Source organism: Dendrobates tinctorius, unplaced genomic scaffold (genome assembly GCF_039654945.1).
Source record: "Dendrobates tinctorius isolate UK_male_01 unplaced genomic scaffold, ASM3965494v1 ptg000143l, whole genome shotgun sequence".
Lineage (NCBI taxonomy): Eukaryota > Metazoa > Chordata > Amphibia > Anura > Dendrobatidae > Dendrobates > Dendrobates tinctorius.
The window spans coordinates 29,426,407-29,445,518 of record NW_027361810.1 but is presented as its reverse complement, the minus strand read 5'-3'; the positions used below and the strand labels follow the sequence as shown (position 1 = coordinate 29,445,518).

Below are 19,112 nucleotides of genomic sequence, written 5' to 3'. Positions count from 1 at the left end.
GGTGAATTGAATTTTATGGTGGCAAATGAATATAAAATTTGGACTTTAGGCAATTAATATGACCTAATACCCAGTCTCAATCATCACGGATCAGGACAGATGACCAACGTTGTCATGTGGCCCCAACCAAAATGTCATTTCTTTAAATTCCAAAATGTACCATAATTGCAGAAAAAAAAAATCTGGTCTAATAACATGCAGACAAATTTCCAAGTACATTTTTTTTTTTTTTTTTTTTTTTTTTAATGTATAGTTATTTTGATTTATGTTTGACTACCTTTAGCTTTGAAACCATATAATTATTAACACATTACATCCAAAGAAGCCTACAGGCCCTAACACATCTCTCCGTTCCCTGTATTTACAGAGATGTCATTCGTATGAATGTTATAAAATGGCTCAGATGGTATTTATGACTAATATTCTCAATGGATAATGGGGCTCGGGATGGAGCACTGGTTCGGTTGCATGTCTTTCAAAGGTCTTTTGAAGTTAGTTATTGGGCAAATCTGTGAAAAATCTAAATCCGTTCAGAGCGACATGATAAAAGTTGGCCATTATGTTCTTATTGGACGAACAGATGTGATCTTGTGTGCCACAGTAGTCTGGTGACTCATATCTGATTCTGAGATGCAGAGTTTGATCCTGGTGCCCAACAATGACATCTATGAACATTGGTGGTCCTAGGTTACTGACTGTATGCGAAGCAAGACATTGGTCATGTGTGATCTTTCTAACAGGCCTTTTTTACCATCTTTTGTACTTATTACACAGCAAATGGGTGTAAATCAATTGTTCAGCCATTTTGGAATCGGGAACTGCTGACTGTAGAGTGTCTAATTTGGAATACTGATGGTAACTTCAAAGGATACCTCCCAATGTAGGTGCAAATAGAAGGAAGCCACCTTACACTTTTTCGGTCCTTTATCAATACAATTCTTTTTTCGTGGTCTCGGGGATCTGAATGCTCCTTTATGCTGCCACTTGTGTTCAAACGGGCACTTGTTTGGGGTTTTTTAGCCCTGTATATTTCCAAAATTTAAACAGTTTAAAAAAATTGCAGTGTCAATAAGTGACTTTTTTGAGGTTCAGTAGATCTAAGAACTTTTAGGTGCCTTCACTTTTTTGCGTAATTGTGTCCGTTTAATCTTACTGAACCTCCTCTTTCCATCCCACCTCATACCATGAGGGTTCACCATGGCTCATCCTTATAAATTAGTGACCCTTAACAGCAAACGTGGGTGTTTTCACATTCACGATCGGCCCACACTTTTGTAAGATCTAAATTACTAAACGTTAGGTAGACTCCCTATTTTAAATTACATTTTCTATTTATGATCACCCTCATGACAAGTGCATTTTTTGTGTTATTTGTAACTGAATGCAAAAGTTGTTAAAAATGGTCAACTTAATGTTTTAGGAAATGGCTGTCCCACTGCACTATGCCGTACAGAAGAAAAACACTACTTTTCAGTACACTCAGTCATTGAGCTTGATACTACAGGCGGATGGTACACTGAGAGAGACCGGTTTTCCTCCGCATAATCGCAGTGTAGTCCTATGAAGGAGAGCATGTATGTTGTTCGAGACTGCTTCGAGGTTGCTAAAGCCCAACTCAACCCAAACCCTAAAAATTGACATATGATTGCAGTAAGGAGCAAATGAATTAAATCACTCTCAGGCTGGTTTTATGGTCTGAGTATGGATCATGATGTCCAGACCGGCCGTGGGTCTTCTGATCTGAACTTAGCAGCTTCATATATGCCTATGAGCTGTTGAGCTTAGGTCAGGAGACCCACAGTCGATTTGGGTATTGTGGTCCATCTTCGGACAGGGAATGTCAGAAATGTGAAACCGGCTTTACTGGGTTCAGAAAGATAAAATATGGGCAGCTGTTTGCAGGAACCTGACGTAGGAGACCTACTGCAAATGATTGAAGGTTTTTTTTTTTTTTTTTGCATAGCTGACCAGACATATTCAATATAATTGCCTGACAATGGCAGATGTAGAGCGAAAGAAGGCATTGGATATGTGGTAAGTCAGCATGCAGAGTCCTTTGCTAGCAGCGGGTTTAACAAAGGCTTATTTCCATAATAAAAAAAAAGTAACGCACAAGCTAGGCATTTATCTTCTTGGTGGAACTGGTACAATTTCAAAACCCCTAATTTTTTTTATGGTTTACGAAAGTCTTGAGTCCATAATGGCTGCATTTACACATCCATGTGACACCTCTTAGTGCTGTCCATTTTTTTTTTTTTTTTTTCTCGGACAGCGTATGGACCAATTGAGTTTCATTGATCTGTGCACAATTTTAAAAATGGATCCATCTGTCCGGTCCTGGTGAGCAGGTCCAATCCTCATCTGTTTAACGGATCAGACTCTGCCTCTAAAGTCAAAGAGGATCCGTATGAAGATGGACGATATATGGAAGACTAACTTTGTACTTCATCGATTCTCTTCTGAGTTTCATCTGATCAATTGGATAAAAATAGTTTAGACTGTCTACCTTAAGCGGAAAAAGGAAAAAAAAAAAATACAGATGCAACTAAGATGACACCTGGGAACAAACTGGTCTGTTTCACGAAGATTGTAACGCACAGATGTGTGACTGTAGCCCAATAAAAAAGCAACGTTCATTTTGGTAACTACATCTATTAAATTATCAGCCATGAATTGAATGTCCACCGCGTAACACCACCATTCCTTTGCAGCAAGCCGTTAGAAGAAAATAACCTAAAGTCTGTAAGATTGGAGAAAGGAGTTCAGATCCATTATTCTGACCAATATTTATCGGTTCCCATTGCCTCATTTCCGTGCAAATATTGTCTCAGACCAGAGAAGGCCTCTGATAACTGGAACACAAAGGAATAAAATGGGAAAATGTTAATGTTTGACATCTGTCCTTCACTATAGGCAATAAATTATTGATATTTCCCTTACATTGAAAGGAAAGATGCCAGTCCTAATGCACAAGTGCTCCGAGGATGGTATTTCTCAACATTTATGAAAGCCAAGACATGTTGGCCGCTTCTGTAACTGGAGAAGCCTGCAGGACAGTGAGAGAGAGAGATCCTTTATATTATGCAGACGAGGGATGTTATGTTTTGTCTATGGAGCATACTTTAGTGCCACGAGATTAAGTACAGCCTGAGCCTTTGTCATCTTCGCTGGAAGTGTGGTCTGTCTGTGAGTGTTTGCGTCTGCTGCACAAAAAAAGGGCCTCTTTGTAATGTGTGCCAAGCTTCCTTCAAAGGGAAACCACAAACAAACGGTTCATTTATTCAGTGTCTCTGACCAGGTTGGCGGATTCGTGAATGAGAAGGGCAGGATGTGAGCACTATGTGAACATTGGGGAAATAATATTTTTGTGTTTTGCTTGACACCTATTTACGGTCTTTGCCATGGCAGATTTTTACCTCTGAAGCCAGAGGAGCTCAAACTACTTCCTTATAAACCAGTAGTTTGGACTCTGCCAACCATCACTTTTTTTTTTTTTTTTCTCCATTTAGAACAGAAACCTTGACAACTTTCTGGATACCATCGGTGCCCAACACAACCTTATTGACAGTGGGGTTCATCAGGTTTCCATGTTTTTTTTTTTTTACATGAGGAGCAGCATCGGGGCATCACTATTCTTCCCATCTAATCAAAAAGCCACTGTGGCGCCTGGACTTTTCTAAGACTCTTCTATGTTGGACATTTGCATCGCTTTATGGACCCTAGTGACCACCATGGATTCTTTTGGGTTTTCATCATGGTGTCCTTCATTTTACCAGAAATAATGCAATTTCCTGTATACTTTGTTTTGACACACACGACAAAAGCAGTGTTGGCTCCCAATGGGAGCATTTTATTCAATTAGTTTAATGCTTTTTATGGAGTAGGAGCTGCTATTTATTAATATACAGTATTTTTTTTTGTTTTTTTTGGGTGGGGGGGATAGCAGCTTTATATAGCTAAGATTTGGGGTCAGTGTATGGACTGTGCCACAAGTCTCCTGACTGAAGCTAATCTTCTTGCGCATGTATGAAGCTTTTGAGACAGGGTCTGGAGACCTACAACTAATCCACCAATTGCTTACCTATAATATTGGGTGTCATGTCAATAAAATCAATTTGGGACAAATATGACTGACTCGGATCATAGCAGCCAAATTATTATTGCCGTATTAATATTATACACTTTTATAGCACCATTTATTCCATGGCGCCTTACATGTGAAAAGGTGCAAATATGAACAAGTATAAAAATAAGCAATACAAGACATACAAGTACAGGAGGAGAGAGGTCCCGGCCCGCAAGGGCTCACAGTCTACAAATAGTTCTATGTTTTTTAAGGTGCCCATACATATTAGACTAAAGTTGATGAAAATGGATGATTTTTACCGTACGAAGCATTCTTTGATGACTGTACAAAAACAATCCTGTTTTCCCTTGGACCCAATTTATATTTATATATTTATCCTTATGCCATACCCCTCTCTCACTCAAATATCACCAGTATACATGGGATGAGCCGGAATTCCTAATTTGTTGTTTTTTTGGGGTTTTTTTTTGGCACGCATTCTTACTTTGCTGTCATTTTTGCATTGCTTTTGTGTAATTGTTTTTGTTGTTCTATTGTTGAGCTCCTAACGTTTTTAAGGAGCGCTTACGAAGATGAATTTTCATGATTTTGTTTGTGTAGGAGGGTTACTTAGCAATGTCATCTTTATTGGCGTATCTACAGGGGAAGGATGTTGGCGATTGTATGAGATAGATTATCATTGTGAGGGAGTTATTGGGAAAAATGTGTCATGAGCAGGCGAGGGAGAAGGCTGGAAATTATACAGGCTGACCGGAAACGTTTTCTAGATAAATGGAGCCTTCTGTCGGCAGCAGAGCTTGCAGTTAAAGGCTCAGCATTTGTTGAATACTTATTGCTGCCTGTCTAGGACAATTTTCAAATGAAGAGAAAAGCTGAGTTACAGCTCCCCCTCTAAGGCTACATACTCACGATGAGTATTTGTTGAGTTTTTTTTATGCTGCCTATTTCCGAAAAAAAGTGCAAGTAACCTATCTTAAAGAAGTCCTACCGTGCTGGCGCCTTTTACCCAGTGTCAGCACTCCCTTCTCCCGGGGCTCCTGTGCGGATGTTGTGACACATTACACCAGCACCTAATCAGCGCCAGTGTCACTGTCCCCGACTCCTGTCGAATTGAGCATGAAGAGGAAGTCCTAGATCAGCTGCAGCCCGGACTTCCTCTTCATGTTCGTTTTGTCCGAAGTCGACGGTGACGCAACGCCGATTGGGCGCCGGCGTCATGTGTCCCAAGAACCACACTCGAGCCCTGGAACAATGCTGGATCAGTGCTGGGAAGGGAGAGGAGTATAGGCTTTATTATTTTATGGGGGCCAAACATTTGGATCAAGAAGGGATTTTTCTAGTAGTGGACAACCCCTTTAATGGGTGCAGAACATCTGTAATGTCAAACACTCAATCAAAGCTCATCGTGGGAACATAGCCTTACCCAGATGACAATTCTGGTGGTCATTTTGACTTGCGTCTTTTACTATCAAACATTTCCAGGAATGGGACAATGCATAGTTCTAAATAAGTTTGTTTCATTGGGAAATTGGGAATAGATCTGCTCCTCTTTTAAATGAGTTTTATGACTTAATATTGGGAGTCATTCGCTTGGGTTTCCACAAATTGCTGAGAATCTTTCTCTATTAAGGACTCAAAATTTCCATGAATCGCACACAGTCAACTAATTTCATTTGTGCTTCCTTTCCTTTCTCCTGGGGTGGCGCTGTAAGAGTCTTGAACACTGTTCTTCCATGGTTTTCAGATAACACTCTTACCCGTGTTATTATATGGGGCTGTGCAGATGTCCAAGTGGTCCTAAGAAAAAAAAAAAAAATCTCTTCATGCATGATTTACCTCCGCAAATCTAATGGCACTTGCCCATTTATGTCTCTGGGTCCGTGAAAAAATCAGACCGTACTCCTGACATTCGAATGCAGTCCGATTTTCATGGTCAGACAGATTGGAGAAGGTGGTTAAACTTTTTTTCTTTGTCTTCTCTCTTTCTCTCTCCGCTAGTGATAAGCGAACGTGCTGGGATAAGGTGTTATCTGAGCATGCTCGAGTGCTAGCGGAGTGTCAGTGTGCTGTAATAATATGTTTGAGTCTTCGCGGCTGCATGTCTCGCGACTGTTCAACAGGCACGGGGACTCGACATCAAAAAACAAAAAAAACCATGAAATAAAAACCTTTTCGTATCGACCGCAAAGTAGATTTCCCACAGAAATGAATAGGAGGAAGTTTCTAAGAATTTTTAGCGTTGACATTGTTTGGCGAATGTTCCGTCTTATGTCAATTCTTTTACCAGTTTCATTCGGAAACCTTGAAGCAGATAAAAGTAGTAGCAGAAACGTTCTCCCATGCTCTTGAAACTATAGAGCAAAGGTACCGGTGGTGGCGCTGCTTCATAAACTATGGCAAAACAGTCAGTGAAGACTCTTCAGGAAACTTTTCCTGATGCTTTATTGCCTTTAAAATCCTTGAGAGTATTTTGGAAAAAGCTCATCCAAAAAGAACTTTGCAAAACCAAGTTGGTAATTGTTTTTATTGTATTGGAAACTTTACTATTGTAGATGTAAGATCTTTTATGCTTTTTTTCTTCCGTCATTCAAAATTCCTAAACGTTAGAGAAGTTTGGCTGTCATGTTGTCATAATGAAGGACTGTGCCTTCCCTCCAGTTTCTTGATGTGGTGGTTACGATGGCATACATCACGTGGGATGTAATTTCCCCGGAGAGTGGGAAGGGTGAACTGTAATTATTACATTGTGTAAGATGGATATATAGAGAGGGATAAAGATATGTACTGAAAGATTGTAACAACCGGGCACGGAATCTGTATAATAAAACGTATCACTTCAGCGTTGCTACTTTTCTAAGAGATTTTAAATACTCTTTTATTTTGGTGTTTTTTTTTTTTTTTTACCATGGAAACAATAAAGACCTGTTTTGTATAGAAATTCTCTTGTAATTTTGTGATCGTTTAAGACAAACTGCTTTTGTAAGAGAAGTTATGCTTCATTATGTCTGCAGAAGTGAATAGACTTCAATGTAAGATTGTTTATCTTTTCTTTCTCATTTTTTTTCTCTTTTTGTTTCGCAGCTGTAAAGTGTGTTCACACCGTTTTTCTTACATATATTTATTTTGTTTTCTCCAGGGCTGTACAATGGTGGATGGTGGTATAATTATTCCCATACTCATAATGATCGCCTTTTCATCTCCTAGCATGGAAGGTGAGTATAAAAACTGTATTGTTAACGTTGCCTAATAGAATAGAAAATTATTTCACAATTGTACATTACATTAACATAGAGCTTTGCCGTCAGGAAAATTTATTAAGCAATTCTCAAAGTATTCCATCTTATTTCCATGCAGCAGCCTTAAAGGAGACTCATCCAGGATTTATATATTAATGACCTCTTCTTAGGATAGGTCATCAATAATAGTTTGATGGGGGTCCCACATCTGGCACCTCCACCGATCAGCTTTGTGCAGCCTCCATGGAGGCCAGATCCGCATGGCTCTGTACACTATGCAGTGGTCATTCTCTGGTGTAGTCTTGGATCTCCCAGTGCAGTGAGCGGCCAATATAGTTCTGGTTCTGTAAACCATGCACATCTGGACTCCACGGGAGCCGCCATCGGTTGGGTTTCCGGATTTCTGATCTCCCCAGATCTGATATTGATGACCTATTCCTAAGGATAAATCATTAACATATAAATTCTGGAAATCCCAGAACTCTTCAATGTGTCTGTTCCAAAGCTACCCATTCCACTGCCGGTCTCCAATTCCTGCTGATGTTATGAAGTCCTAACAAGGGGACATCTGATTATGGGAACTCTTTAACAATACATGAAGCAAGGTATATTAAAGAGTTTCTCCGTCGCCATCAAGAGCCAGACACTTGTGCATCAGAGGTGAAAAAGTTCAGGTGACGTTACGAACTGCGTTCCTGTCAAGACGCGGGCACGATTGGCATTAGGACACGTGAACAATATATGTCGATCGTGCACGGTTTGGGTCGTTACTAGTGATGAGCTAACGTGCTCGGATAACAGCTTATCCGAGCGTGCTCGGGTGTTATCCGAGTATCTCGGACATGCTGGTATACTATGTTCGAGTCCCCAGGGCTGCATGATTTGCGGCTGTTAGACAACCTGAACACATGCAGGGATTGCCTGTTTGTTAGGGAATCCCCACATGTGTTCAGGTTGTCTAACAACCGCAAATCATGCAGCCGCGGGGACTCGAACATAATATACGAGCACGCCCAAGATACTCAGATGACACCCGAGACGTTATCGGGGCACGTTCACCCATCGCTAGTCGTAACGTCATCTGCACTTCCGATTTCAAAGTAGGCTGCACTGGACAATGCTGGATAAACCCTCGAAGAAAACGTTCAGCTTCAGTGTATGGACCTACAAATATCACGGAGTTAAATCTGTGATTGTTTAGCTTTTATTCTTGGTATATGTCGGGTTAAGTGCAAATTTCTACCCGTAACAAAAGCCGATCGATTAGTTGTAAAGTCCTTTTCCAATGGCCAATGCAAACTGTGTGGGGACAGAACAATCGTCCATCTCCATACAGTATGCATATTGGTAGGACATTGACAGAAACAATCCAACTGACGGACAAATTTAAGTTTTTGTTCTTGTTCGTTCTACGACTGGTGGCATGTTTACAGGAGCCCATGATTGGGCGCAAGCATTCTTATAAATGCTCATTTGGCCAATTTTGCTAACACGATTGTTCGTTGGGATTTCCCACTTGCTCTGGAGCTATGTGTGGACACTATAAACGCGTAGACGCCTTGGTGTTGCCTGTACTTATTTAGGGGGGCTTGGAAAAATATAGAAAGAAGGCGATAACCTGAAATGAAGCCTCAGCTCAGTAAAGCAACACTCCCAACCAGTCTGGCACCATGTCTGACACTCTGCTCGCTAATGTTTTTGGCAGACCTGCTTTTGGAAATAATGCAGAATGATCCATAATTCACTTGTCTTTACAGAAACTAGTTTGAACATCTGAAAACTCCACACGCCCTTGTTATACGACAGCTTTTTGCCAACCTCCTAATAATGGTCTTCAGCATGTACGAAATTACATCTGAAACCGTTATCTTTTATGAACTCCCTTACAGACAGTTGGTGGCCATCTTGTAAATGCTTGGCCTCTTCTTGGTGCTTTCGCATATTTTAAATTCCATGTTTATAAAGGGTTTTTTTTCATGCCGGGTGTAAGATGGGGGGAAAACGCTGGTGTTTTTTTGAATAAGGATTGATAATAAGGTGAGGAATCTGCAGTGAGCGCTCTCCGCCCGCCTTCCCCCGAGGCGTGTTACGCACCACTCGCTCTGCTGGCATTGTTGTGTCTGGTCTAGCTCGCCTGGAGAAAATAAGGGCTAGTTACATTGATGAAAATACCTTTGTCTTGTTTGAAAGCGTTTTCTTAAAGCAAATAAAATTGTGAGAACAAATTTGAAGGTAAATGATAGCTAATCTATAAATTCAATAAAAAGGTTCTTTATATAACAGGATCAATGATAAATATACTTGTATAGTGCACCATCTTAAAAGTTCCCTTTTTAGATTTGGGTATCTGTTTAATAACTACTCTGGGTTCCAAATTATTCTGAAAATTTGGATTTAAGTTTCATAAAGATGTAATTTTCTAGCTTTTCAACTAAACTCATGGATGGTATTGTGTCTCAAGATCTTTGGATCACTGAAATTGGTCTCAAACACTTGTGATGATTAGTTTGCCAGGGTCCCAATTAAAGTTAAAACTACTAAAGAAGGACATTCTATATTATTAAGCAGCCACAAGTTTCAAGCATTATGGGAAAGAAAAAAAAATCTGTCCTTCCGAGAATTGTCAAATAGTGCAATGTCTTGGACAAAGTATGTAAATATTAGATATTTCATGAAAATGTAAGCGTCATCATTGTACTGTTAGGAGATTTGTAATTGATACAGAGCTCAGACTATTTTGGGCAGATAAAGGCGTAATGAGGAAGGTTTCTGCCAGATTAATTCATTGGATTAAGAGAACAGCTACTAAAATACCATGACAAAGCAGCAAACGGGTATTTGAAGCTGCTGGTGCATCTGTAGTCCCATGAACCTCAAGTTGTGATCCTCCAGAGGCTGCATTTAAGCATAAACCTACTATTTGGCCACCAATAATCAGTACTCACAAGCAGAAATGGTTGCACAGGCTCAGACATACATGAAGACTATTTTTAAAACTGCCTTGAATAGTGATGAGTGTAGAGCAACCATGGATGGTCCAGCTGGATGTAATAGTGGATGGTTGGAGGATGGCCACCATGTCGTAACAGGGCTGCGTTTTCAGCAAGGAAATGTCGGAGTTGTGTTTTTGGCCATAATCGTGGCGAGGTTGCTGGTAGGCCCATTTAGAGACTCTGATGGTGTGAAAATGACATGGCAAAGTGTATAAAGTTTCTGACTGGCCACTTTCTTCTATGGTACAATAAGAAGAACCATGCCATCCGTAGCAAAACTATCTTCATGCTGATAATGCATCATCTTCTGCTGCAAAAAAAAGTCTGAGTCATTGACTGCTATGGTCCTAAAAGGAGAGAAATTCATTTTGTGGTCACCATTCTTCCCTAAACTCGACCCTATTGAGAACTTTTTTGGAGTATCCTCCACCAGGTCTAGGCGATTCACATCAAAACTGCAACTCTGGGAGGCTACTCGGACATCCTGAAAAGAAATTCATACAGAAACTATCCGAAAAATCACAAGTTCAATGGATGCAAGAATTGTGAAGGTGATATCAAAGAAAGGTCCTAGGTTAACAAGTAACTTGGCCTGTTAAGATGTTTTTGATTGAAAAAGCTGTTGATTTCAGTAAATGTGACCTGTTTAATGCTCTAAATTCAACAAAATGGCCATTTTTAGTTCTGTTCAACCTATAAAATATCTGGAAACTCCGAACGGTGGCTCAGTGGATAGCACTGCAGCCTTGCAGCGCTGGAGTCCTGGGTTCGAATCCCACCAAGGACCACATCTGCATGGAGTTTGTATGTTCTCCCCGTGTTTGTGTGGGTTTCCTCCAGGTCCTCCGGTTTCCTCACACATTCCAAAGACATACTGATAGGGAATCATAGAATCGCAGAGTTGGAAGGGACCTCCTAGGCCATCTGGTCCAACCCCCTGCTCAAAGCAGGATTCGCTAAATCATCCCAGTCAGATGTCTGTCCAGCCTCTGTTTGAAGACATCCATTGAAGGAGAACTCACCACTTCTCGTGGCAGCTTGTTCCACTCATTGATCACTCTAAAGCCCCGTTACACACTGCGTTATCGCTAGCAATATCACTGTAAAGTCACCGATTTTGTGACGTTGCAGCGATATTGCTAGCGATATCGCTGCATGTGATACTTACCTCCGACCCGCTCCCCCGCTGGCTATCGCTGATCGCGCGAGAAGCTCCTGGACCATTCCTCGTTGGCCACTTCCTGCGGCGCTTCCTGTGGAGCCGGGCGGGAGGACGCAGGATCGCCGCGTCTGACAGGTAAGTAGCGATCCCCAGCGATGTCGCTGGTGAGATCTGCCTGAGTGGCAGCTCACTAGCGACCACTTAGCGATGCACCAGCGATCCTGACTGCGTCATATCGCTAGTCGGGATCGCTGGTGCATCGCTAGGTGTAACGGTACCCTAACTGGCAAAAAGTTTTTTCTATCTAATCTGTGTCTCCTCTCAGTCTTCTCTTTTGCAAACTAAATATTCCCAAATCCTGCAACCTTTCCTCATAAGACAGGGTTTGCAGACCGGTCACCATTGTGGTCGCTCTTTTTTGAACTTGCTCCAGTTTGTTGATGTCTTTTTTTTAAAATGTGGTGCCCAAAACTGGACACAATATTCCAGATGAGGTCTGACCAAAGAGGAGTAGAGGGAGATAATGACTTCACGTGATCTAGACTGTATGCTTCTGTTAATACATCCTAGAATTGCATTTGCCTTTTTTGCTGCTGCATCACACTGTTGACTCATATTCAGTCTGTGATCTATTAGTATACCCAAGTCTTTTTCACATGTGCTGTTGCTTGGCCCTATTCCTCCCATTCTGTATATGCTTTTTTTCATTTTTATTGCCCAGATGTAGTACTTTGCATTTTTCCCTGTTAAAAACCATTCTGTTAGTTGCTGCCCACTTCTCCAGTTTATTTATATCTTTTTGAATCCTCTCTCTTCTCTAGTATTAGCTATCCCTCCTAGCTTTGTGTCATCAGCAAATTTAATCAGTTTACCCTCAATTCCTTCATCTAAATCGTTGATAAAGATGTTGAACAATACAGGGCCCAGGACAGAGCCCTGTGGTACCCCACTTGAGACATTCTTCCAGCTGGATGTGCAGCCATTTACGACCACTCTTTGGGTCCGATCACTAAGCCAGTTATGAATCCACCTAACAGTTGCCTTGTCCATTCCATACTTAGTCATTTTTTCAATAAGGATTGTATGAGATACTTTGTCAAATGCTTTGCTGAAGTCATGATATACTATATCTACAGCATTTCCTTGATCCACCCAATCAGTGATTCCGTCATAGATGGAAATTAAGTTAGTCTTACATTACTTATTAGTTACAAACCCATGCTGACTCTGTTTAATCACTTCATTCTTATCCAGGTACTGACATACATGTTTAATAATTTGCTCAAAGATCTTTCCTGGTATAGAAGTCAGACTCACCGGCCTATAGTTGCCTGGGTCCACCTTCTTCCCCTTTTTGAAGATAGGAACAACATTTGCTCTTCTCCAGTCTTCTGGGACTTCTCCTGTTCTCCAAGAATTTTCAAAGATTATGGAGAGGGGTTCCAAAATTTCTTCTGCTTTCTCCTTCAGTACTCTGGGGTGTAATTCATCTGGACCTGGAGACTTGAATTCATTTAGGTTAGCTAAGTGTTTCCTCACTATCTTTCTGTTTATAGATATCCTGGATTCTTCTATTCCCTTAATAGGACAGTGAAGAACAGTTGATGTTACATTTCCTTTCTGAGAGAAAACAGATGCAAAATAGGAATTTAAAAGTTCGGCCTTCTCAACATCCTGTCTTACCATTTCATCATTTTCATCCTGTAAAGATCCTATAGCATCTTTGAATTTTCTTTTACTTTTGACATATCCCCAAAATCCTTTATTATTGCTTTTGACATCTCTTGCAAGCCTCAATTCATTGTCTGATTTGTGCCCTGCAGGTTCTGCAGACAGCATTATATTCTTCTTTAGATATGCCTCCCTCTTTCCATTTTATAAACATTTTTTTTCTTCCTTTTTAGCATGTGCTTATGTTCTGTGTTCATCCATCCTGGCTTCCTTAAATGCTTCCTATTCTTCCCTCTTTTCGGAATTGTTAACAACTGTGCTTTGAGAATTTCATTTTTCAAGATTTCCCATCCTTCCTGGACATTTTTGTCCTTAAGGATATCCAGCCATTGGATCCCTCCAATTCTCTTTCTGAATCCCTTAAAATCTGCCTTTCTGAAATCTAACCTTGACGTCTGAGTCTTCACAGGTCTTCCTCCTCTAGTTATCCAAAATTCTAAAATAGCATGGTCTCTACCTCCTAGGGTCCCAGCCACTTTTACCTCCTCAACCATTTCCTCCCTGTTTATAAGGATTAGATCCAAGGTAGCAGATCCCCTTGTTTTCTCCCCTACCTTTTGGAAGATAAAGTTGTCAGCAAGAGAGGATAAGAATTTCCTTGACCTGTTAGTTTTGCCTGAGAGAGATTCCCAACAAATGTCTGGATAGTTGAAATCTCCCATGACAACTATGTCATATTTTTTGGAGAACTTGGCCATTTGATGCATAAAGAGTTCATCCATATCTTCAGCTTGCACAGGCGGCAATTTAGATTGTGAGCCCCATCCAGGACAGTGATGATAATGTGTGCAAACTGTAAAGCGCTGCGGAATATGTTAGAGCTCTATATAAAAATAAAGATTTATTATTAGTTGGGCATAATAATTTGTAAAACTTTGAAACTGTACATTTTGAGAGTTTTTTTTAGTCTTGATGAAATAAAAAATTCTGTTATTATTGGAAGGTTTGTCCAATAAAATGTGAAATATAGTCTGACGGTTGAGTTTAAACATAGGAGTAGAGTTGTACTTTTGTTCTTTGACACTGCAGAGAAGGATCACTTGTCACCTTCAAGGTCTGTTGAATATGGCCTCAGTCAGGTGTCTGTATTTTCACGTACGCATTCATCTATGTTTTCATGGATAGAACACTTAGACTATCTGGTTATTGGACTAGTCACATGTCCAACAGAGAGTCCGCATAAAAAAACCCCAAACACTTATTTATGTTCCCTCTGTTTGTGCCTTCCCCCTCTTTGTTTGACAGCTATGGCAGAGATAGATGGAAACCAAGTAGGAGAGAAGGTGCACGTAAATAATTGACCACGCCATGGTGCATGGAGCGCACCTGTGCTTAGTTTGAACAGCCATTCTGACAGTCCCTTTAAACTAGGGCGGTTGTAGCCCGTGTCTATCCTAATGGGCATAAAACGGCTGTTTTAAGTTTTATGTCTGGAAATTACGTTATGAACATGGAGCCAGGCTTATATTTTTTCTTCCTGGTGATCCACTTCTGGGTTTGCATTTAAAAAAAAAAAATAAAAAAAAAAATCCAAGACTAGAAACAGAAGTCTTTTCGGTAACAGCGCCACATCGGTCCGTGGGTTGGGCCTGGTACTGCAGCTCATTCTCTTTAAACTTATAGCGCTGAAGCGCAGTGTCATACACAGCCCATGAACAGATGGTGAGCGATTCCTGGAAAGGCGGCAAAAATATTTTGTATTTTTTTTTTTTGGGCAGCTCCGTTTAGTTAAACTTGGGCTCTCTCCTATTTCTCCAGCTGAAGCGCTGCTCACGTCAGTCCTCAAACCCCCTACGGGGCTTGGATAGAAATTTCCATCTCTAACCTAATACGTTCTTGAAATTAATCTTGCCATTGTTACAGTTGAAAAGAAAGGAATGATACAAAGTGTATATATAATAATAACTGCTTAATACAACCATCGCCCAGGTGCAAAACCTATCCCGCTATAAATGGAGAGCAGAAATAAAATTATTGACTGCTAATATTATCACTGCAAACTCGGGGAATGCGCGGATGAATCAGAATTCATCAATCCTTGTAAATATTCTCCAGATGGATGTAGTCTCCTGCTGTTCCGCGCTTCAGAATGCGGCTTGGGAAAATAAAATTGAAAAATAAAATATTGCTGACGGCTTAGAAATGGGGAAATTCAAAGTCTGATTTTATTACTGTTCTCATCCGCCTGGTCCAAGCTCCGGACCTTCACGGTGTCTGCTGCAGCACAGCAGGGTAGACATTTATATGTTTATCGTCTTAAAGGGACATTACAAAGTCTATTGTCTTGTCAGCTATGTCCGGCTGGGGGAGGTTGACTGCAATGCCCTTCACAGGCTCAGGACTTTAACTTGCCTATTTCTCCAATTTGGAGATCAGAATACATTAAATGATACTTGTTATTTAATAAGGTTTTCAGATGATTTTTCTTTTTCTTTTTAATGCAAGTATTTTGGGCTTAAAACACTTTTTGCAATTTTTGTTTTATTAAAAATGTTGCAACGTTGTCATTGTGGGAACAAAAAATGCAAATTTGATGCTTTTTTAATACAGATTTTTTTTTTTTTTTTTCCAAACATTTTTGCATCATTAGGTTTTTGTTTTGCCTTTCTTCGCTGGCTCTTTTTAACATGTTATTCTTCTGCAAGTTTTTTTTTTTTTTTTTGGTCATGTTGTAAGTAAAGTAGCTTTGTTTTGGAAACTTCCTGTTATTTCACTTTCATAATAAGGTCTTATTATAGCTATTTGCAGATTGCATGCCTTTTTATTGGGTTTCTGCTCTTTGGAAAAAGCACAGTGGGCTTGGAGATTTCTATAAATCCCATACATTTTGTTGGAATTCATGTGTTTTGCGTGCACGAAAATACAATCTTACAAGCTCTGTTTTCCTGCATGTTGAGCTTTGATGTGGTCAGCTGAAAAGAGCTCACAAAAAGTTTTTTACAAACCCTGTCACAGTCGGAGCTGACTGACTGATTCTCAGTTAACTCCTTCTGCAGCCAGCAATAGGCAGTGCAACCAATGGTGCAAAATTGTGAATGCATCCCAATTGCAAAAAATCATTGATATTTCCATATACATGCACTTAAGTAAAAAAAAAAAGTTCTCTAAAGCAGACAACTCGTGTAACTTAGTTCAAGTGTAGCCTTTTTTTTTTCTTTTGATTTATGTTAAAGTAAATTGATCATCAGAAACAAGTATCATTAATATTTAGTCAGTTCTGTACAGCAACCACATGAGCAGCAAAAGGTGGGCTCTGATATTTTTTTTTTTTATTTTTTTTGACGTGCTCTATTCTAGGCTAAAGGTAGTCATATAGAGAGGCGGCGGAGGTGAACTGTGACATTACCTATTGTGAATGATGGATTCTATGTTATAGGTGTTTGTAATCCTGCCTGTAATGATTAAGACTGCTGAAAAGTGATCTCTATGGAACTGGAAGTATTAGTTTAGTATTTAGCTTAGTGGCGAGTTTGAAAATTGATAGGTTTATTTCTTCAATTTACCATATTAAACAAAAAAAAATTCTGAAATCTGCAACCTTGTATACAGTATACCTCATTTTCTAATGACATTTTCACTAAAATGGAGAGTTCCCAAACTTGAAAGGGTATTTTACTAACTACTATCATGTACTGAATGTAGTCATCCCCCTTTGTAAAATAAAATGTACCGTAGTCATCCCCTCCTGCAACTGCACCGTTCCATTGTCAGTTCCGCAGTTTGCGTCACATTGTGATGCCATTTTAGCCCTGCAGAAAAATCAATACCTGCTGCGCTTTTGCTTAATTTGGAAGAACCGCAGACAAACAGAGCAAGTGAGAGCGGCGCAGCCCAATACTGGGCACTGATTAGTTGCAGGGCTCACGTGGCATAGCGAAATCATGCTAGCAGGTGGAGATCTGGCAATAACATCGCTGTAATGGGGGGAGGGAGTCTTGTTATTTTGTTTATTTTTTCAATGCGGACTACTTCATATAAAATGGCTTGTCCAAATAGTGGACAATTCCTTTAATATTGATGACCTAGCTAAGAGGGGTACCAAATCCCGGCACTCCCAACTATCGGCTTATTGACCGGGCGCTCATGGAAAGTCTGGGCTCCTACATTGTGCGCTAGCTATAAATGATGCTGCACGCTCCCTCGCATTGACTTTATGGGACACTGCTTGCAATATTTTTACATGATGTATAGAGGGGTGAAACTTATGGCGCACTCTAGCTCCTTCAATCGTCTGATCGATGGTCTGTCGGGAATTGCTTCTCCAGACTTCTTCACCCCAATTGTGATATTGATTTATCTTTCCTAAGAATAAATGAGTCGTAATCGCCCAAATATCCTCCTATAAACATGTCGAAATTTATTAGGTTCTGTATTTTATAACTTTAGGACATCCTGTCCGTCAAAACAATGGTGTAACGTGAAGTTTGTGGGCACAATGCAAAATTTCCAGCAGGGCCCCCAACTATCATGGGTCTGTCCTTTTAATAGTACTAGTTGTCTTATATTGGCAAAAAAGACCTTTTGGGCCACCCCAGATTACTGGGTAATGGTGGATTCGAGTGCGCCCACTATAGTTTTGTCCGTGATCCGTATCATTCATGACGATACTAATACTCTGGCTTCTTCCTACAGATGAGGAGGTAAAGGTGACTTCTGTCCAGTATAGATGTGTGTGCGAGGGGATCTCCTGCGGCAGTGGAGACCACTGTTACGGACAGCAATGCTTCGCCTCCCTCAGTATAAACGACGGTCTACTGGTTTCTCAGAAAGGCTGCTTCCAAGTCTACGAGCAAGGCCGAATGACCTGCAAGACCCCTCCGTCCCCCGACCAGGCCGTGGAGTGCTGTCAGAGTGACCTCTGTAACATGAACATTACAGCGTACTTGCCAAGTAAAGGTTATATTACTTCTCTTTACTATATGGATGTTGTACTGCGATAATCTTGTCCTAAAATATACATGGCTGCCTGAAAAATGTCTACAGAGTCCTTGATAAATATGTATGGTCAGATGAACATGGGAAAGGGAAAATGGCAGCCTCTTAGGTCACTTATCTCTAGGGACAATACAAGCTTGCCAGATCTTTGCTTTATGTCAGTGCTGATGTCAGGAGACCGTCCACCCATAAAAATTTAGGAAAGTGAAAAGGGGAAAAGGCCTCAGGCCTAGATTCGCCACTACACGTGTTTGACCGAATGTTGCCATGGAGTCATAGCCTGAAAAGTGAGAAGTAATGAAGTCATGGAGCTATAGGTGTGGTGTATATATTTATATAGTGACTTTATCGCCCACACCAACCAATTACCTCGCAGCTTTCACTTTCAACAAAGCTGTTTTGAAAGCAAGCTGGTTGCTATGGGCAACAGACAGTGTTTCTCTGAGAACCGGGCCTCATTGAAGATCCCTTTCTAATGGGACAAAAGCCAATCGTAAAAATGTCGGCTCTAATACCTCAAAAATGGCAACGCTAAATAGTGTATGCTCCTAAATTCCACCACTCCATATTTCCGAAAAATCACAAACATTTTGGTGCCACTTTGCGCCATCACAGCTTTGTAATCCTGGTAGTACATGTTCGTTTTCAGACCTGTGTCTAAATTTATAACTTTTAATGCTTTTTGATTGGTACATTACCAATGTTAGGAAAAGAGTAGACCGAGATGTCAAATGTCGTCCAGAACCATACAATTTCTATGCATGTTACATTAATGCTGCATCTATGCTGCAACCATATTTATTTAGCTTTTTTTTTTAAAGATAGCTCCCCATCATTTTGACGTTTGTTTTTGCAATCATAAATATATTGTATTTCACGCCACAATGGTAACCGTGCCTTTAAGTTTTGGCACCGGTACTGTGAAGTGGTATAATAGACATTAATCCATTTTGACATGGGCATTTACG

The 19,112-nt window shown here is 40.4% G+C and overlaps 1 protein-coding gene across 3 annotated transcripts in view; it reads left to right on the top strand.

Moving 5' to 3' along the window:
- Positions 1 to 19,112, top strand: part of ACVR1 (activin A receptor type 1) — an 81,326-nt gene that overhangs the window by 34,862 nt on the left and 27,352 nt on the right. For 2 of the 3 annotated variants that reach the window (XM_073545660.1, XM_073545658.1), the window contains 2 exons: positions 7,224 to 7,299; positions 17,842 to 18,105. In XM_073545660.1, coding sequence (XP_073401761.1) covers positions 7,233 to 7,299; positions 17,842 to 18,105 — 331 coding nt within the window. In that variant the 5' untranslated portion in view covers positions 7,224 to 7,232. The remainder of the gene's footprint in view (positions 1 to 7,223; positions 7,300 to 17,841; positions 18,106 to 19,112) is intronic. The other variant, XM_073545659.1, reaches the window with a different exon arrangement.